Source organism: Felis catus, chromosome E2, assembly GCF_018350175.1.
Source record: "Felis catus isolate Fca126 chromosome E2, F.catus_Fca126_mat1.0, whole genome shotgun sequence".
Taxonomy (NCBI): Eukaryota; Metazoa; Chordata; class Mammalia; order Carnivora; family Felidae; genus Felis; species Felis catus.
The window spans coordinates 11,602,783-11,623,618 of record NC_058382.1 but is presented as its reverse complement, the minus strand read 5'-3'; the positions used below and the strand labels follow the sequence as shown (position 1 = coordinate 11,623,618).

The 20,836-nt window shown below is 58.2% G+C and overlaps 1 protein-coding gene across 2 annotated transcripts in view; it reads left to right on the top strand.

Moving 5' to 3' along the window:
* NECTIN2 (nectin cell adhesion molecule 2) overlaps positions 1-20,836 on the top strand; it is a 29,880-nt gene that overhangs the window by 7,678 nt on the left and 1,366 nt on the right. Inside the window, exons 2-6 of one of the 2 annotated variants that reach the window (XM_003997692.5) lie at positions 3,912-4,307; positions 7,846-8,142; positions 9,253-9,370; positions 11,428-11,576; positions 18,635-18,788. In XM_003997692.5, coding sequence (XP_003997741.4) covers positions 3,912-4,307; positions 7,846-8,142; positions 9,253-9,370; positions 11,428-11,576; positions 18,635-18,788 — 1,114 coding nt within the window. Of the gene's footprint in view, positions 1-3,911; positions 4,308-7,845; positions 8,143-9,252; positions 9,371-11,427; positions 11,577-15,830; positions 16,558-18,634; positions 18,789-20,836 lie in introns of those variants that run through there. The other variant, XM_045045530.1, reaches the window with a different exon arrangement.

Below are 20,836 nucleotides of genomic sequence, written 5' to 3'. Positions count from 1 at the left end.
TCCAGGCTCTGAGCCATCAGCCCAGAGCCCGACGCGGGGCTCGAACTCCCAGACCGCGAGATCGTGACCTGGCTGAAGTCGGACGCTCAACCGACTGCGCCACCCAGGCGCCCCAAGAGTGGGGTCTTTTTTAAACCTCTGAAGCGGACAATGCTGAGACACCCCCCCTAGATACAGGAGGGCAGCCCTCCCTCAGAAGATCCAGGTGTCATTTGGCCACAAGGACCTCCCCAGCGTGTGAAATCTGGCTCACCGAAGGGTCCCAGGGACCCAGAGGTAGGGGTGGGGCTCCGCGAGCCTGAGCTCTGCTTCCCTTGAAAAGGAATGCCTTCTCCTTCAGGAAGCCCTCCGGGCCTCCCTCAGGCGGGTCAGGCCTCTGGCTCTCGGTTCTTACGCACACACCTCACCCCCTTCAGTCTTCCCGGCCACCTTGACAATGACTCTTGGGGCAACGTGGGTCTCCACGCCCCATTGTCTACCCTCACGTGTCCCTGTCTCTTCTGAGGCACCTGCACCCCACACAGAGCCAGATACTCATTTGGTTGTATTTATTGAGTGCTTACTGCATGCCTTGGTGTCAGCTCTGGGGATACAGCAGGGAACGAGAGACAGACATCCCATCCCCAGGGGCCAACCCTCTAGCACCCAGGACCTGTTTGCTGAGTCACCGTCCCACGGAGCTTGCCTGGGATGGGAGCAGATTCCAATCCCTCCCTCCCCCACCACGCAATCCCTTTAAGTTCTAAGTCCCCCTCCGGGAGCCAGCCTCCAGCCCTGCACCCAGTCTCCATCGTAACCTCTGGGTCTTCTAGTGACCCCTCTGCAGGACTTCTTGCTGTCTGGTGAGGCGTTTCTGCCCGGCTCCACCTGCCCCTCGGGTTCCCTGGGTTCAAGCCTAGTCATTGTCCAGCTGCGGAACCCTCCGTAGCTCCCACTTGCCTCAAAGGGGAAAACCTACGTTCCTGGCCCCACCCTACTTAGCTCTCTCCAGAGCCCACAAGGGCCGGGTGATTTTTCCTGACAGAGGGCCCGTCCCTCCCCACCCAGCTGGAAAGGGGCAGGCCCTTGGGGGACCCTTGTCCCACATTCCGTGCCTTTGGAGGCCGAGTGGGTGAAGGATCCTGGCACCGGAGGGAAGGGACAGCCTTTCCTCAGCTCCACCCAGTTGGTGACCCCCAGGAACCCCATATCCTGATTTTGGTCTGGATTTTGAGGTTTAATCTCCAGACCCTTCTGTGGGTCAGTAGATGGGTGAGTGCTGGTTCGTGTTGGAAACAATGCTGTGTGGGCCAAGAGTGAATACACGCGAAGCCGGATTTGGCCTGGGGCGGGCTGGCAGCTAACGGCCTCTGGCCTCTGTTTGACTCACCCCTGCGGGGCCCCTCAAAGGCCTCGTGGCAGGAAGTCGTCTCATGGAATCGTCACGAGGGACCCTGCTTGAACATCCCCATTTAAAAAAATTTTTTTTTCAACGTTTATTTTTTTGGGGACAGAGAGAGAGAGACAGAGCATGAACGGGGGAGGGGCAGAGAGAGAGGGAGACACAGAATCGGAAACAGGCTCCAGGCTCTGAGCCGTGAGCCCAGAGCCTGACGCGGGGCTCGAACTCACAGACCGCGAGATCATGACCTGAGCCAAAGTCGGACACTTAACCAATGGTGCCACTCAGGTGCCCCGAGGCGATAGATCTGTTACACAGTGGTCTTGGCTGGGGGCTTCTTTCCAGAAGTCTCTGGGACCGGCCCCGCTGATGCGACTGCCTTCTGCGGGGACCCCCTCATTAGGGTCTCCTATTAATGTGCCCTGGGTTTCTGTATGAGGCCAGTGCTCCCCACCCCCATCTCGGTCAAAGACAGCTGGACAGCCTTTGCCCCTTGAGCAAGGGCATGTGCCCTCGGCCTTGCCTCAAGGCTGAGTATCAAGGGCCACTTGTAATTATACTTACCTGGCTGTGTTTATTTAACAAGCACTGATCTCCTGTTTCCTGTGGCCCTGTGCTGAGTGCTCCACAAATATTCTTTAATCTTTATAACAGCCCCTATAGGGGGCGGAGCCCTCTGTTTATTCTCATTTTATAACCGAGGAAACCAAGGCCCAGAGAAGTTCAACGACTTGCCCAAAGTCACACAGCCACGGGCAGCACCACGTGGCAGCACCAGGATGCGAACCCAGGCGGCCTGGGCCCGCGGTCGCCGTGCTGTATTGCCTCGCACCACAGAGCAACATCCTTCTTTATTCCGTGTTTTTATTAAACGCGAGAAAACAAACGAGGAGAAGGGAAAAGAGACGTTCACGCAAAAACCCGTTTGCTCATATTCCCTTCTGTTCACAATCAACACAAAGTGGAGACGACCCGAGTGTCGATCAACTGATGAGCCGGTAAATGACACAGAATGCACCCACACAATGGCATATTATTCAGCCGCGAAAAGGAACCAAGCGCCCGACAGGCGCTGCGTGGACGAAACTTGAAAACAGGATGCCAGGTGAAGGAAGCCAGTCACAGCGCCACCTAGTGTATGATTCCATTTATACGAAATGTCTCAAAGGGCAGATGTGTGGAGGCCAAGGAAGTGAGTGAGGGGTTTCCAGGGGCTGGGGACACGGGGAGCGACTGCCGGTGGGTACCGAGTTTCTTTGGGGAATTATAAAAATTCCCTAAAATTGATTGCAGTGACAGACACTATATGTAACAAGTCTTGTGAATGAATATACAATATATACTCACCTGCTTTCAATGGGTGGGAATTATATCTCAATAAAGCTGTTTCAAAAAAAAAAAGGTGGGGCACCTAGGTGTTTCAGTCGGTTGGGCGTCCGACTTTGGCTCAGGTTCATGGGTTGGAGCCCCCACCCCCCCCACCCCCCGCATTGGGCTCCTTGCTGCCCATGCAGCCTGATTGGGATTCTGGATCTCTCCTCTCTCTCTGCCCCTCCCCCACTTGTGCTTTCTCCCTCTCTCAGAACAAACAAAAAGGTGGCTAAGAGGGCTGTAGGTTTTCTAGAAAGGTGAAACTATAATTGAGAGAGAGACAGAGTGCAAGCAGGGGAGGGGCAGAGAGAGAGGGAGACTCTGAATCCGAAGCAGGCTCCAGGCTCCGAGCTGTCAGCACAGAGCCCAACGCGGGGCTGGAACTCACGGACCCCAAGATCATGCCCTGAGCCGAAGTTGACGCTTAACCGAGTGAGCCACCCAAGTGCCCCTGTCCTCACATTTTAAATATTTAAAATTTTATGTTGTGAGACAGGGCACCTGGGTGGCTCGGTCGGTTGAGCATCCACCTCTTGATTTCGGCTCAGGTCACAATCTCACCGTGTGTGAGTTGGAGCCCTCATGTCCCGGAAGGTCAGCACAGAGCCTGCCTGGGATTGTCTCTCTCCCTTTCTCTCTGCCCCTGCCCGCCCTGCGCTCACGCGCTCTCTCTCAAAATAACAAACGGTTGGGGCGCCTGGGTGGCTCAGTCAGTTAAGCGTCCGACTTCAGCTCAGGTCATGATCTCGCAGTCCGTGAGTTCGAGCCCCGCGTCGGGCTCCCGGCTGACAGCTCAGAGCCTGGAGCCTGCTTCCGATTCTGTGTCTCCCTCTCTCTCTGCCCCTCCCCCGTTCATGCTCTGTCTCTCTCTGTCCCAAAAATAAATAAATATTAAAATAAACAAACGGTTTTTAAAAGGATATTAACAGTAATTCCACACTAGCACGTAAGTTAGTCGAGATTCCTATGTCCCCAGTGCTTCTGTGAAACGTGTTCTCTGGAAGAATCGGGAATCGGGACCTCACAAAGGCCTCCTGCGTCGCATCTGGGGCTTGCATTTCCCAGTGGGGCCCCTCAGCGATGGCCCTGCCTGGCCTGGAGGTATCTGGCTCCTTCCCCCACCCACCTCTCTCTCTCTCCCTCTCTCTTTTCTCCCCAGGAGCCCAGGATGTGCAAGTTCGAGTGCCGCCTGAGGTGCGGGGCAACCTGGGGGGCACCGTGCAGCTACCGTGTCACCTGCTGCCGTCGGGACCGGACGTCAGAGTCTCGCAGGTGACGTGGCTGCACGTGGACGCAACCGGCACCAGCAGGAGCGTGGCCGCCTTCCACCCTTCGTACGGGCCCAGCTTCCGCAGCCCAAAGCCCGGCGAAGAGCGGCTGTCCTTCGTCACCGCTGGGCAGAGCAGCGGGACCAGGCAGGGCACGGAGACGGAGCTGCGGGATGCCACGCTGGCCCTCCGGGGACTGACGGTGGAGGATGAGGGCAACTATACCTGCGAATTTGCCACGTTCCCCAGTGGCACCAGCCGGGGGACGACCTGGCTCCGGGCCATAGGTGAGCAGGGTCGGGCGGGAGAGCCCTCTCGCAGATCTGTCTCTCCCTCTGCTCTGGCGGTAATATCGGCTTTCTCCGTGGTCTTCGGTCAGTCGGCAAATATCCATTAAGCGCCTGCCGTTGCCAGACTCTGTTCTGCGGGTTGAGGTTACAGCAGGCACAGGGCATTCGCCAAAGACGTACTGAGCACCTACTATGTGCTGGGCCCTGTTTGGGGCTCTAGCAACAAAGCCGTAAGACAGCTCCCTGCCCTCCTGGGGCTTCTACTTCGATAAGGGAGGGTCAGACAGTAACTAACGTTAGTAAGAAAAACAGGAGCGAGTCGGGTGGTTCTAGGTGCCGTGGAAGCTGGTGGGGGGCAGATTATAATTTTGGCTGTAGAGTCCGGGTGAAATCTAAAGAAAAACTCAAAGGAGGTAAGGGAGCCCCGTAGGTTCTCTCAGGGAACAGCATTTCAGACAGAGAGAATGGCAGGTGCAAAGGTCCTGAGGCAGGGCCCACCTGGAACATTTGCCGTAGAGCAAGGAAGTGAGTGTAAGCGGAGGCTTGCGGCTGAAGGGAAAGGAGGAGGGGACAAGGTCAAGAAGATAGTGGAAGCCACGGGACAGCCCCATGAACCACATGAGGACTTTGATTTTTGCCTTGAGAGAACCAGAACTGTGGGAGGTTCTGAGCAGGGGATAGGTGTGATCTGGCTTCAGTTGTCACAGGCTCCTCTAGCTGCAGGTCGGGGGCAAGGGTGGCAGCTCAGGGGCCACAGGGGAGCAGGGGAGCGCGCGAGTCCCGGCAGGAGGTAATGGCAGCGAGGCGGAGGCAGTTGGGGCAGCCAGAAGAGATCAGATTCGGGGAAACAGGTAATGCCGGGGAATGATCCAATTAGCCAACAAAGGGGACACACCAGGATGATGCGCTACTCGCTCCGAGTAAGCGACCCCAGTGGTCCCTTTTAGACAGAATGGGCAGGGAAAGAAAGCCTCTTGGGTCCTGAAGCATAAGGAGTCACGCGGGGACGTGTGCCCTCGGGCAGGGGAATAGATGCACCCGGAAGAGGGAACCGCGTACCAAAAAGCTGGGAACCGCGTACCAAAAAGCTGGGACGCAGGAGTGCCCTCGGCATGTACCAGGAACAGAAAGGAGGCTGGTGGCCAGGGCTTGCGTGACCCCTCACCGAAGGAGGGAAACCAGCAGAGCCAATCGCATGGGCCTCCTGGGCGAAGGATTCCATGGGAGCAGATGCAGCGGTGGGGGGGGAGGAGTGGGTGGGATAAAGCCTCCAGCTCCAGCCGGGGAGGGCAGGGGAGGGGCGTGACCAGCACAGCCACTTAAGAAAATGGGGGAGACTTTGGGAAGGGCTTTTTTTTTTTGAAGGATGCTCTTTCTTGTACCATCTCGGGCACCCGCCTGGGATCCCACCTTCCCCCGGCGATGTCCCGCAAGCCACCTCGCTCGGGACTCTTCATTTTCGCCCTCTCAGCCCCAGAGGGTTTGAGAAGTCCACCCTGGCTGTACCGTCCCTGGGCAAAGGCTTTCATTTCGGAGGCGCCCGAAACCCCGGTTGTTTTGCAGAATTCAAAACACAAGACTTTCACCACCCCACCCCTGGCAAAGGTCCCTTCCCATGCCGTCACTTGTTCTGTTCGAAAGATATACGCGGAGAGCACCTGTCTCACCCCAGGTGCCTCCGGGGGCAGGTGCACAGAACAGACCAGCCAGACCTCTGCTTTTCGTGGAGGAGCAGGTGCCGTGAGTCCCCCCCCCCCCCACAAAGGAGAGTCAGATGTCAGGGAAGTTCTCTTGAGGAAGTGAGGCTGGGATCTGCAGGAGAAAACCCCGCAGCGGGTGGGAGCAGGGTCTGAGGGCGGCGTGGGGCAGGTGCCCAGGACGGTCAGAGGACAGATAGCAGGGTGACCGGGTAGGATGTGAGGAGGCCCCTCGGAGGCTCTGGCAGTCCGGGGAAAAGAGAGGAGAGCCCTACCGCATGGATGAGCTCAGGAGAATCCCAGATAGAGATTTCCACAAGCCAGCTGGAGAGCTGAGGCACCACCACCCGGGACAGTCTGGTGATAGCCGCGGGTTGCTTATTCCTCATGGCGGTTTTATTGTTTTCCCTCCCCATATCTCTCCATGTTTTCCAGGAAGGTAGGCGAAAAGGGCAAAAAAATCTCCCGCTTTGGGAATCTCCGTAACCTTTACCCCACTTCTGGCCCCGCAATTTGCTGGTGATTTCAGGAAAGAAGTAGAAATCCTTGTGAGCTGGACCTTTGAACTACATTATTCTGCTTTGGCTTAAAAAAAAAAAAAAAAAAAAAAAAAAAAAAACCCACTTAGCCTCTTCCAGACAGAATTCTATCATGGCACACGGTGCAGCGAGTGCTATACGTAGAAATTTGTTTAATCTGTACAACATTCCTACGGGGTGGGCATTTTTTAAATTAATTTTTGTTTGAAGTGTATTTTGTTGTTTTTGTTGTTGTTTATATTTATTTATTTTAATTTTTTTTTAATGTTTATTTTTGAGACAGAGAGAGACAGAGCATGAACAGGGGAGGGGCAGAGAGAGAGGGAGACACAGAATCGGAAACAGGCTCCAGGCTCCGAGCCATCAGCCCAGAGCCTGACCTGACGCGGGGCTCGAACTCACGGACCGCGAGATCGTGACTTGGCTGAAGTCGGACGCTTAACCGACTGCGCCACCCAGGCGCCCCTTTGTTGTTGTTTTTAATGTTTATTCTTTGAGAGAGAGACAGAGCATGAGCAGGGGAGGGACCAAGAGAGAGGGAGACACAGACTCCGAAGCAGGCTCCAGGCTCCGAGCTGTCAGCACAGAGTCCAACGTGGGGCTCGAACTCACAAACCGCGAGATCATGACCTGAGCCGAAGTCGGACGCTTAACCAACTGAACCACCCAGGCACCCCCAAGTTTATTTTGAGAGAGAGAGAGTGAACAGGGGAGGGGCAGAGTGAGAGGGAGAGAGTCCCAAGCAGGCTCTGTGCTGACAGCATGGAGCCTGATGTGGGGCTCGAACTCACGAACCGTTGAGATCATGACCTGAGCTGAAATCCAGAGTTGGACGCTTAACTGACCGAGCCACCCAGGCGCCCTGGGCATTTATTTTAAGTTTATGTATTTATTTTTGAGAGAAAGAGAGAGTGGGAGAGGGGTGGGGGGGGGGAGAGAGAGAGAGAGAGAGAGAGAGAGAGAGAGAGAGAGAGAATCCCAAGCAGGCTCTGCACTGTCAGCCCAGAGCCCGGTGTGGGGCTCGATCCCACAAACTGTGAGATCATGATCTGAACCAAAGTCCAGAATTGGACAGTCAACCAACTGAGCCACCCAGGCCCCCTGGGGTGGGAATTTTTATTATCCCGACTTTACAGAAGAGGAAACTGAGATCCGGAGGTGGGAAAGGACTGGCCCAAAGCCGTGCAGCTGCTGAACAGAACTGGGATTGGAGCCCAGGCAGTTGGGGCTTAACGGCTGAGGTGTTTGTTGAGTGACTGCGGGTGAGGAGTGACGTCACCCCTCTGTTGCTCTCCCCAGCACAGCCCCAGAACCACGCCGAAACACAGGAGGTCACCCTGAGCCTGGAACCCGTGCCCGTGGCCCGCTGTGTCTCCGAGGGGGGCCGGCCACCCGCCCGAATCTCCTGGTTCTCGCCCCTGGACGGGGAGGCCAGAGAGAGCCAGGTGTCCGGACCTGTGCCCGGCACAGTCACCGTCACCAGCCGCTTCACCTTGGTGCCCCTGAGTCGAGCGGATGGTGTCAAGGTCACCTGCAAAGTGGAGCATGAGAGCTTTGAGGAGCCCATCTTGCTGCCCGTTACCCTCTCCGTGCGCTGTGAGTCCCCGTGTTGTCTACGCTGGCTTCTCTAGGGCACTGTCTACACTACACTGCCGCCGAGTGCTGGCTGCATTAGCCCCCCGGGGCCAGATTCTGCACTGCCTTCCCGCCGGTTGTCTATACTGGCTCTCGTGGGCAACGTCTACACCCTGCCTCCTCGTTGTCTCTACTGCCTTCTCCAGGCTCTCTCCCTGCCGCCCCCATCGGTGGTAAAGCAAGGTTTGCAGGGGCCGGTTTTGTACATTTCTTCCCAGTCCCACATCCAGCGAGGTCACACTGACAGCTTGGTGTCGATCGCTGAGGGCTACTTACACCAAGGAAATCGGCAAACACTGCAAATCAGGCCTGTTCTTTTTTTTTTTTTTAATTTTTTTTTTAACGTTTATTTATTGTTGAGACAGCGAGAGACAGAGCATGAACGGGGGAGGGGCAGAGAGAGAGGGAGACACAGAATCGGAAACAGGCTCCAGGCTCTGAGCCATCACCCCAGAGCCTGAGGCGGGGCTCGAACTCACGGACCGCGAGATCGTGACCTGAGCTGAAGTCGGCCGCTTAACCGACTGAGCCACCCAGGTGCCCCCATCCCCCTTTTCAAAAAGCCGTTTTGCCAGCCCCCACCGGCCCCCAACGACATCTTTTGTGGCTCCCGCGGGGGCCCCGGTTGACATTTGCTTTACCGTGTGCATCGACAACTGTGGGTTTGTAGCAACCAACCCAACGTTGTCTACACCCCCCCCACTCGCATTCACACCATCTAAACTGACCCTGCTGGGGTCGCCATACCAGCTCCTGCCCCCCCCCCCCCCCCCGTATGATTCACGTTGGCCCCTGTGGGCCCCGTCGTGGTAGCAATAACACGATCTCTGTGGCACCCTCAGACGCTGCCGCCATTGAATGATACCTTCCTCGAAATGGTCCAGGTGGCATCCCGGGACAGCAGGTGCGCTGGCCTCAGCAGACGTAGCCCAAACTGACCTGCCCCAGTTTCCACGGGTCCACGTCCTGCCAGCCCACCTCATTTCTTTAGGATTCCCGTCTATCTGCTCACCTTTCCGCTCTCTGGGGACTCCGCCCGTCTCTGAGCCAGCCCCCCCCCATTTCCTCCAGACCCCCCTGAGGTCTCCATTTCCGGCTATGATGACAACTGGTACCTCGGCCGCAGCGAGGCCACCCTGAACTGTGATGTCCGCAGCAAACCAGAGCCCACAGGCTACGACTGGAGCACGTGAGTCCTGGGTGGGTCTGGGCCCGTGGGTCTGAGGGAGGAGGGGGCTGGGGGCTGGGCCCGTGGGTCTGAGGGAGGAGGGGGCTGGGGTCTGGACCCCTGGGTCTGAGGGAGGAGGGGGCTGGGGGCTGGACCCGTGGGTCTGAGGGAGGCGGGGGCTGGGGTCTGGACTCCTATGTCTGAGGGAGGAGGGGGCTGGGGGCTGGACTCCTGGGTCTGAGGGAAGAGGGGCTGGGGGTCTGGACTCCTGGGTCTGAGGGAGGAGGGGCTGGGGGCTGGACTCCTATGTCTGAGGGAGGAGGGGGCTGGGGGCTGGACTCCTGGGTCTGAGGGAGGAGGGGCTGGGGGTCTGGACTCCTGGGTCTGAGGGAGGAGGGGCTGGGGGTCTGGACTCCTGGGTCTGAGGGAGGAGGGGCTGGGGGCTGGACTCCTGGGTCTGAGGGAGGAGGGGCTGGGGGCTGGATTCCTGGGTCTGAGGGAGGAGGGGCTGGGGGCAGGACTCCTGGGTCTGAGGGAGGAGGGGCCTGGGGGCTGGACCCGTGGGTCTGAGGGAGGAGGGGGCTGGGGGCTGGACTCCAGTGTCTGAGGGGGGGTGGGCTGCGGGGACTGGGTCCCTGGGTCTGAAAGGGGAGGGGCTGGGGGCCTGAACCCCTGGGTCTGAGGGAGGAGGGGCCGGAGGCCTAGACTCCTGGGTGTGAGGGAAGAGGGGCTGGGGGTCTGGACTCCTGGGTCTGAGGGGGGAGGGGCTGGAGGCCTGGACTCCTGGGTCTGAGGGAGGAGGGGCTGGGGGTCTGGACTCCTGGGTCTGAGGGAGGAGGGGCAGGGGCTGGACTCCTGGGTCTGAGGGAGGAGGGGCTGGGGGCAGGACTCCTGGGCCTGAGGGAGGAGGGGGCTGGGGGCTGGATTCCTGGGCCTGAGGGAGGAGGGGGCTGGGGTCTGGACCCCTGGGTCTGAGGGAGGAGGGGGCTGGGGGCTGGACCCGTGGGTCTGAGGGAGGCGGGGGCTGGGGTCTGGACTCCTATGTCTGAGGGAGGAGGGGGCTGGGGGCTGGACTCCTGGGTCTGAGGGAGGAGGGGCTGGGGGTCTGGACTCCTGGGTCTGAGGGAGGAGGGGCTGGGGGCAGGACCCCTGGGTCTGAAGGAGGAGGGGCTGGGGGCTGGACTCCTGGGTCTGAGGGAGGAGGGGCTGGGGGCAGGACCCCTGGGCCTGAGGGAGGAGGGGCTGGGGGCTGGACTCCTGGGTCTGAGGGAGGAGGGGGCTGGGGCCTGGAACCCTGGGTCTGAGGGAGGAGGGGCTGGGGGCCTGGACTCCTGGGTCTGAGGGAGGAGGGGCTGGGGGCAGGACTCCTGGGTCTGAGGGAGGAGGGGCTGGGGGTCTGGATCCTGGGTCTGAGGGAGGAGGGGCTGGGGGTCTGGATCCTGGGTCTGAGGGAAGAGGGGTTGGGGGCAGGACCCCTGGGTCTGAGGGAGGAAGGGTTGGGAGCCTGGACTCCAGGGTCTGAGGGAGGAGGGGCTGGGGGCAGGACATCTGGGTCTGAGGGAGGAGGGGCTGGGGGCCTGGACTCTTGGGTCTGAAGGAGGAGGGGGCACAGGGCTGGAGTCTGGGTCTGAGGGAGGAGGGGCTGGGGGTCTGGATCCTGGGTCTGAGGAAGGAGGGGCTGGGGACAGGGTCCTGGGGGTGAGGGAGGAAGGGCTGGGGGGGTGGGGCTGCCTGGACTCCAGAGTCTGAGAGAGGAGGGGTTGGGGGCAGGACTCCTGGGTCTGAGGGATGAGGGGCTGGGAGCCTGGACCTCTGGGTCTGAGGGAGGAGGGGCTGGGGGCCTGGACCTCTAGGTCTGAGGGAGGAGGGGCTGGGGGTCTGGACTCCTGGGTCTGAGGGAGCAGCACCAGGGATCTGAACCCATGAGTCCTCCAGGAGAATGCTGGCAGTGTCGGGTCTTAAATATTAAGTGTTATGTCCCTGGAGCTTGGGTGTTAAAGGCTGCGTCATCAGGGACCAGGCCTGTGCCCCGCTATGGGCCCTGATGTTCCCCTCCGGTGACCCCTCACGCCTTCCAGGACCGCAGGCGTCTTCCCAGCTTCCGCAGTAGCCCAGGGCCCCCAGCTGATCATCCACTCGGTGGACAAACTCGTCAACACCACGTTCATCTGCACCGTCACCAACGCCGTGGGCACGGGTCGTGCTGAGCAGGTGGTCCTTGTCCGAGGTGAGCGGGTCTTGGAGGTGGCGGGCGAAGATCGGGTCAACCCCCCACGTGCTCCTCCTTCCTGGGTTCCGGGGCCGCGTTGCGGGGAGGCTGTGCCGCCGGCCTGGGGAGGGATCCAGACCCGCCTCGCCGATGAGAAAGGAGGGCAGTGTGGCTTTTCTGTCTCGCCCCACCCCCCCCACCCCCACCCCGGTTGGATCTGGATCAGGACGATAGGGTAGGCACTGGCAGAAGAATTGGGAGGATGAGGCCTCTGCTAGGGGCTTGCTCGAGACTAGAGGCTTGGAAAGGGTCTTCAGGAAGAGACCCGGGGATATTGCCCTGGGCTCCAGTTGGAGCGACGCATGTCAGACAGCTAGGCAAACAGAAACACACTCAAAACACTGATTTCTTACAGGGAGTGCTGGTCAAGTAACATTAGGAAATCAGTTTGTTTGTTTTTTTTTTAATTTTCATTCATTTATTATTATTTTTTTAATGTTTATTTTTGAGGAAGAGAGAGACAGAGCATGAGCAGGGGGAGGAGCAGAGAGAGGGAGACCCAGAATCCAAAGCAGGCTCCAGGCTCTGAGCTGTCAGCACAGAGCCCAACGCGGGGCTCGAACTCACAGACTGTGAGATCATGACCTGAGCCAAAGTTGGACGCCTAACTGTCTGAGCCACCCAGGAGCCCCTTATGAGAGAGAGAGAGAGAGGTAGCACGCTCCAGCGAGCGAGTGGGGGAGGGACAGAGAGAGAGGGAGACAGAGGATCTGAAGCAGGCTCTATGCTGACCGCAAGGAGCCTGATGCGGGGCTCGAACTCACAAATCGGGAGATCATGACCCGAGCTGAAACCAAGAGTCGGACGCTCCACCTCCTGAACCACCCAGGCGCCCCAGGAACTCAGCTTTCGTGTGTGTTGGAACATTTGTGTTTCTAGGGGGCGTATTTTGGGAATGGCAGCTGATGTGTCTGTGGGTCAAAAGTTCTCTGAGTCCCCCCCCCTCCCCGATACTGAATTCAAACTCCAGACGGCCCCAAGACAGGGGAGGAAAAGAACGAAGCCAGGCCGGGCCTGTGGCCCAGGCTGACGGAGGCGGGGTCGAGGTCACGGCTGTGGAGCCACCCACCTAGCGGGAGGCAGGAACTGTTACAAGGCGGTGTGCCCCGAGACCCAGACATGTGAACCCCAGGGCTGAGAACGGAGCCAGCAGCCTGCGGGGCCAATGTCTACAGAGACGGGCTCTGTGCTCTGAGATGGCATCGTAACCGAAACAGAAACTCACTCACCGCAACCCACACTCTCAGACTCACCATCACCCAGACGCACCCCCCAAGAGAACAGGGCCGCACAACGAACAGAGCCCCCGAGATGCCATGTGTACCTGGAGGAAAAACAAAAAAAACATTCTAGGAAACACCCTCCCAGCTCGACACTCTACACAACACGCCTGTGCAAACACGCAACACTGGGCATAGTGGGGAGGAGGAGAGGCCCCCCCCCCCCCCAGAAACAGGACTGCAGACAAAGGCACAGAGGCGTGAGGACAGGCACACCCACACCTAGAGACAGGCAGACAGGCGCCACGGCCAGACACAAAAACAGATCCCCTTACTAAGACGTAATCTTTTTTTTTTATTTTTTTTAACATTTATTTATTTTTGAGACGGAGAGAGACACAGCATGAACGAGGGAGGGTCAGAGAGAGGGAGACACAGAATCCGAAACAGGCTCCAGGCTCTGAGCGGTCAGCACAGAACCCGACGCGGGGCTCGAACTCACGGACCGTGAGATCGTGACCTGAGCCGAAGTCGGCCACTTAACCGACTGAGCCACCCAGGCGCCCCGAGACATAATCTTACAACACACACACACACACACACACACACACACACACACACACACCTAGAGAAACAAACGGAAACAGACCCCTCTCAGGAATTCCCTTGCCCTGGAGATACGACACGCGTGGTCCAGGTCACGGTCACGGCCAACGCACCCATAGAGACAGGCGGCCTGCCCTCAGCAAGGCTGACACTCACACGACCAACGCACACCCCCGCAGGGAGACCCGATCGCACAGACGTGCCGGCAGTGGGGAGAGCCCTGCGGACGGCGACAGTTTCCACACGCGGAAACCATCCCTCACACAGATGCTAAGGGAGAAACTCAAAGACGTTCTCAGAGGTGCACGCCCTCGGACAGTCCCCCGAAACCCCGTTGCTTTCAACACATCGTCATCTGACAAATATCTGTCGAGGGCTCCTCTTTGCCAAGCCGCCTCCTTGATGTCGGGAACACGGTGGCGAACAGAGAGGCCAGTCCCTGCCGTCGAAGGCACACCCCGGGGAGGGAGGGTCAGCCCCACCTGCCAGCCAGCAAGATGCCCAACTGGAAATACATCCCCTGAACCCGTGCCCCAGGTACACACCCTCTGGGGCGTCCGCCCTCAGTCAGTAGGCACCCCCAAGGGGCAGAGCCCCGCAAAGCACAGGTGCAGCCTGCCTGAGGGTCGTCCAAGGGATCCACAACCACGAAAACACAGACACCCCCTAAGACTCCTGAAACACACAGAAACGGTCACAGACACATGGTGCGGGGTTCCCGTTAGCGCAGCCGCGGGCCCACAGGCCGTGCCACAGGCTAGACCTCGCCTCAGGGCGACTGGAGAACTTTTGACCCACCGACTTCACGAACACGCCCGCCCGCCGTCTCCAAAATACCACCTCCAGGAGCACAGATAAACATTCCAGCATGCGCTAAAGCAAGTTCCCAGACGTTAACTGATAAGCGTCCGCAGCAAGAAATCTGTTCCACGCCTCTCACCCGTGCGCAGGTACAGACACACATTCCAGAAAAACCGGTTCACAAAATACCGCTTGACCTTCACACTGCGGACACACTTTTTCTGGTCTGCTTTTTATTATTATTATTACTGTTCCTTGCGAGTCACTAAAGTGAGGTGACAGCCCTCTGGGTCATGGCTCTATTTGAAAATGCCAGTCTGAAAAGAAACACCTGGAGAAGCAGGTGCCCTCAGGAGCGTGGGTCCCAGCCTCTCCTGTGTGCAGGGTGTGGGGAGGAGCGGCTCAGGTGTAAGTGGATCCTCCTCCCCCTGGTTTCTCCCCATCAGGCCTGGCATGCAGGGGTGGGGCAAGGGGTGTGTAGAAAATGGTTCCTGGTTCCAGCTGCATCAATGTCTCTCCCTGATGTGGGGCCCAGGGTCCCCTCCCTCGTCTCTCCCGCCCCCACCCTTAGCACTCCCTGGCTTCCTTCTCCACCTCCCTCAGACCCCTCCCCTCCCAGCTGCTGGGCCACTGATGGGGACAGGGGGCTTCATGGCTCCATTTTCCACACATGGCCAGACAGGAGGCAGGCCATGTCGCCTGGACCAGGTGCCCCCCAGCCACTTCCAAGGGGAGGGAACTATCAGGAGAACCCTCACCCTTCTCGTCCCCTTCTGTCCAGCCCAGAGAGCTCTGGAATCTGTGACAGTCTCGAACCCAAACCCAGCTCTGCCTCTTGATGGCTGGATCCACCCAAGGTTCTGTGACTCAAACATCAGAGCCTTTGTGAGGACCCCACGGCCTGTCCCAAGCGGGTCACAAACTCGGACACCTACGGGGTCCTCCCAAGTGACCGGCTGGCCAGATGCGGAACCCTGTTCCGATACCAGCAGCCAGCCTTCACTCAGCCACTGCCCATCACCAGGGGCAGATGAGAGATTGGTGTCGCCATCAGTTTGATTTTCTTTTTCCCTAAAAGAAATCGGGATTTGTGGCGAGATAGCCTGGTTTTGAAATGTTAGCGAGTTTAATTTGTTTTTTCAGTTTATTTATTTATTTTGAGAGGGTGGGGGTTGCTGAAGGGGCAGAGAGGCAGAGACAGAACCCCACGCCCCGACGTGGGGCTCGAACCCACGAGCTGTGAGATCACGACCTGGGCGAAATCAAGAGTCGGAAACTCAACCGGCCGAGCCACCCAGGCGCCCCCAGCAAGTGTTAAGTTTTGAAAAACCCTGTGCAGGTATAAGGAACCACATCTGGCCAACGCCCACTCTGTCCAAGGTGCCCCCACTTGTCCAAGGTGCCCGCCGCTTAGCGCGGTCTCCCTTCCCTCCGCCTCCCCCACCTTCTGCCCACACCCACCCCGAATCACAGCCTGGATTTTCCCATCACTGTCCCTGTCGTGTCCTGTGCCCCGCCCCCCAGATGTGTCCTCTTGACCTCTTGTCTCCCTTTCTGTCTCTCGCCCCTCCTTCTCTCTCCTCAGACACACCCCGGGCCTCGCCCCGAGACGTGGGTCCAGTGGTGTGGGGGGCCGTGGGGGGGACACTGCTGGTGCTGCTGCTGCTGGCTGGGGGGTCCTTGGCCTTCATCTTGCTGAGGGTGAGGAGGAGGAGGAAGAGCCCTGGAGGAGGAGGAGGAGGAGGAGGCGACAATGGAGGAGGATCCTACGATCCAAAAACTCAGGTGTTTGGGAACGGGGGCCCTGTCTTCTGGACACCAGCCGCCCCTGGTCCCCTGAAGCCAGATGGCAAGGATGAGGAGGACGAGGAGGAAGAGGAGGAGAAGGCAGAGGAAGGTCTCATGTTGCCTCCACCCAAGTCTCTCGAGGACGACATGGAGTCCCAGCTGGACGGCTCCCTCATTTCCCGGCGGGCAATTTACGTGTGACCCTGAGACAGACAGAGACAGAGACAGAGACAGCCGCCCCAGCCAAGGGTTCCAGACTGGTTGGACTCGTTTTTCTGGACGACACTGGAGCTCGAGTGCTCCCTCCCACTTCCCTGGGATTGGGAGGGAGCAGGAATCACACACTGGACTTCTGTCGCCAGGGCTGCGTGGGGAAGGAGAGGCCCCTGCGGAGCTCAGTAGTGGGGACCCAGAGAGGAACCCCCCCCACACACACCCCACCCCCAGAGACTTGTTTTTGGCTCTGGCCTGCCCCACCCTGCCCCGCGACACTCAGGAGTTAATAAACGCCTTGGAGGAAAACAGCGGGGGTGTCTTGTAATACATCAGACCCCCTCCCTGGGGGGTGGGACAGGGACTGCTAGGTCCCGGGGGCGGGATGGGGGAGGGGCTGTGCTCTGACTCTTTGGATCCATCAATGACGCACCGGATGCCTGAGACCCCTGAGGCCAGTATAACCGGGGGAGCCGGTTGTTGGGTTCTGGGCTTAGAGGCTGGGAAGGTTGGACTTGTGGGGGGGGGGGCGGTCCCAGGACTTGCAGGTGCCTTTCGGGTGGATTAGCCAGACTGGTGAGAACCCTGAGCTCCCCAGAACAGGACTGGGAACCTGGACTCCTTGGCTGGGGCGGGGGGGGGGGGGGGGGGGGCGGGAGGGGCGCGAAGCTCAAACCTGACCTTCTTGAGGTTGTTGAGGATCTTGGGAGGGAGCACTGCCCGCTGTGTTCTCTGGGCCCTGAGGATCCTGGGCAGGTGCTGGGGGACTAAGGAACCAGGAAAACCCCACCTTGACACCGATGACACCCGGGGCCTTTTTCAGCCTCCTTCCTCTTTCCTGGTCCTGGGCCCAAGGGGCTTTTCGGTGATTCAGGGGAGGGTCTGCAGGTCTGTATCCCTCTTTCCCCTCCCCCCACCCCCAGCTAGAAAAGCCCCCAAACCCAGGCTGGGGAATGAGGTGGCGGGGGGGGGGGGGGGGGGGGACAGGGTCCTGTCCCAGTCACCTCTGCTCTCCCAGTGGCCCCTGGCCGTCCCTCTGAGACACAGGTAGAGCTGTGTGGGCCCCCGCAGCTGTCGTGGGGCAGGGTGTAGTAAGCCTGTGCCAAGAACAACCGTCACTGAGCAGCTAAGTGGGGCTCGGGGAGTTCATTTCCCACCAGTATTGACTTCCACTTATTCTGCCGGGGACACAGAGGTGACTCAGACAGCCCCTCCCCCTGGGCGTGCAGTCAAAAAAAAAAAAAAAAAACCAGGAATCCCAGCACTCTTAGGATGGCTATGTGTGGCTTGAGCGAGCGGCGATTACTGTTGTCCCCCCGACCCCCCAGCCCTGAAGCCCCCCGGAGGATGCCAGGCTGGGGTGCAGGGAGTGGTGGAAACCGGGGACCCAGCCATTATTCCTCCGGGCAACTTGATCTCCGCATCTGTGCAATGGGGTTCGCAGAGGGTGGGGCTCTTGCGTGTGCGTGGTGTCCTCTGGTTGTTGACGGTCCTGTCACCCACTCTGGTCCCCGCCCCCTCCTCCCCAACATGGGAGGCTAGCGCCAGCAGGCAGGGGTGGGAGTTTTGCCAACCTGGCACCCGGGCCCCTCCTCCTACATCTGGCAAACGCCAGCTGTGTGCCAGAGCCTGCCCCTTGGAGCTCACAGTGCAGTGTGGAAATTGGCAAGTAAACAGGTGACACCAGGGGGTGAGAAGTGCTACAATCGAGAAGCCCAGGGGGCCACAGCTCCTCTCAATTCCTTTTCCTGTCTACATCCTCCGCCCCCCGATGACTCGATGACTCCGTTCCCCGTCCAGAATCCCCTAGGTTCCGCGCCTCTTAGCTCTGCCCCATCACCTCCCTTCCCTCATCTCCCCTGTCTCCCCCTCTTTTCTGGCCGCACGGTCTCCTTGCTGTTCCTTAAAAGGAACACGAGGCTTCCTCCTCTGGGCTTTTGCCCTGGCTGTTTCCTCTCATTTCCTCACGGTTCACCCCCTGAGGCTCCTTCAGGTCTTTGCTCAAATGTCACCTCCTATTAACTCTCTCTCTCTGGCGACCCCTGCCTCCCCCCCCCCCCCCGTCACTTCCTTGTCACCTTCCCCTATGTTTTCACCCCGTATCACTCGCTGCCGCTTGGCAGATCAGCTATTGTATTTGTTTCTGCGCTGTTGGTCTCTCTGCCCAGCTAGAACGTGTGTCCCACGGGAGCAGGGACTTCTGTATGTTTTGTTCACCACTGCGACCCAGCAAATGCTCAGTGAGGACTAGGCAAAGGAACGAACGCCCGCTGCCTTTGGGAGAAGGGGTGGGCAGGTGGGCGATGGCTTAGGGAAGAGGGTGCCTGGGAGTAAGGAACTGTGGCTTCCTCTCCTGGGGATCCCCTTACACTGTCCCTCTTCTTGCAGAGACCCCCAACACAGCAGGCGCGGGGGCCACGGGTGGCATCATTGGGGGCATCATCGCTGCCATCATTGCCACCGCTGTGGCCGCCACAGGTATCCTCATCTGCCGGCAGCAGCGGAAAGAGCAGAGGCTGCAGGGGGCAGAGGAGGATGATGAGTGAGTGACGGGCCCTGAGAAGTGGGTGGAGGAGGGGGTCCCAGAATTGGGGAGCCCAAGGGGGTGGGAGGGGAAACACCTGTGAGGGCCGTGGGAAACAGAGCGACCCAAAATAACTGTGACTTCAATGGGAGGGAGGCCTTATTTCTGTCTCCCACAAAGCACGGGTATGCCAGCTATGCGCCGTGAAGCCGTCAGAGCCCAGGCTCCTGCTACCTTATTACTCAGCCTTCCCTTCCCTCCCGTTCCGTGATAGCTCCCCGCTCTATCACCGTCTACGTACTGGACAACCAGATACGGCCATCCTGGCCTCAAAACAGGCATTCCTGCCAGGGGGAAAGATAAACAGAAGGCGGTGAGCTGCCCTATAAGGGAACCCGTCACTCCCCCTCACGTCCCATTGGCCAGAATCTAGTCACATGGTGCACCGGCCGCAAGGGACGCTGGGAAATGTAGTCTTTATTCTGGGTGATCATGTGTCCAGCTAAAATCTCTCTTTCTCTCTTTTTTATGTTTATTTCTTTATTTTGAGAGAGAGAGAGAGCAGGAGAGAGGCAGAGAGAGAGAGAGGGAGACAGAGAATCCCAAGCAGGCTCTGCACCATCAGTGCAGAGCCCAATGTAGGGCCTGAACTCACAACCCGTGAGATCATGATCTGAGCTGAAATTAAGAGTCCGATGCTGTTCAGTATTCTTTGTCCAAATTTTAGATTCTCGGAATAAATGCCTTTTACGGATGCAAAAAAGCAAATAAACAAACAAAAGAGTCCGATGCTTAACCAACTGAGCCACCCAGGCACCCCCAACTAAAATCTCTTAATATGAGAAAGAAGGAGCCTTGATAGGGGGGCCAGGAGGGAACCAGCTACACGTCTCTGCGTAGAACATTTGTTATGTGCCAGGCTTGGCGAGATGCATTTTTACGTGTGTGACCTTGATGAAGCCTCACATCCATTCGTTGACTCAACAAGCGTTCAGAAAGTATCCACCAGGGCCAGGCCCTGGAGGTTAGTGACGCACTGATGAGACAAACATTTTTAAAGTGTTCACACACATAAATACATCATGGAAACATAAATTCTCGCAGGGAGCCAACGGTACCCATTTTATCAGAAAGGAAACGGGTTCAGAGGGGGCTGAGATCACTTGCTGAAATTCGCCCGGCGAGTAAGCATTTGGGGGGCAAAATGGTTCTGAAGTAACACTACCCAGTGTGTGGGGGGGGGGGGGGGGGAGGGTCGTGCGCGCACGCGCGGCAGGGGTGGAACACTTGTTAACAATGTAGATTCCCCAGCTTATACCAAACCTACTACGTCAGAACTTTTACAGGAAGGGCTCGGAATCTGTATTTATAACAAGCTCCCCGAGTTATTCTGATGCACAAGAAAGTTTCTGAACCACTGCCTTAATCATCTAGTCAGTTCAAACCAACAACTTGCCATCGATCTCCTCTGTCCAACCCAGTGCTGAGACCCAGTGGTGCTTGAGATGGCCCTGCCCTCCTGGGGCTCACAGTCTGGAGGAAACAGACCCATCCCTAGCGAGTGGCAGTGCAGCATGGCCGGCGATGGGCTAGAAAAGCTGAGAGAGCTGTGAGAGGCCAGACGGGGCCCCTGACCCAGCGTGGAGGGTCAGGGAGGGCTTCCTGGGGGAGGCAACATCCGAGGTGGGGATTGAAGGCACAGTAGGCACTCATTATGCATGCAGGATGCTCTGGTCTGTGGGTATGTATGATGAGGGAAATGTATCGTAGGTTGGAGGCCAGGAAAGCATTTCGTTTATTCATTCATTCTATTAACAAATACTTCCTGACTTCCTCATGGCGAGTTCTGAGAACACTGTTGAAGACACAGATTTCATTTTTTCCTTCACGTTGCTTCACAGTGGGATACGGTTATTGGACGATATCAGAAATAATATTTCAAACACAAACTCAGTAAATGCTCTGAGAGGGAAGAAAAGCTAGATGTAACCATACGTCCAGAATTCCTGACCCTCCTGGAGAATCAGGGAGGCTTCCTGGAAGAAGAGAAATTGATGGGGATGATT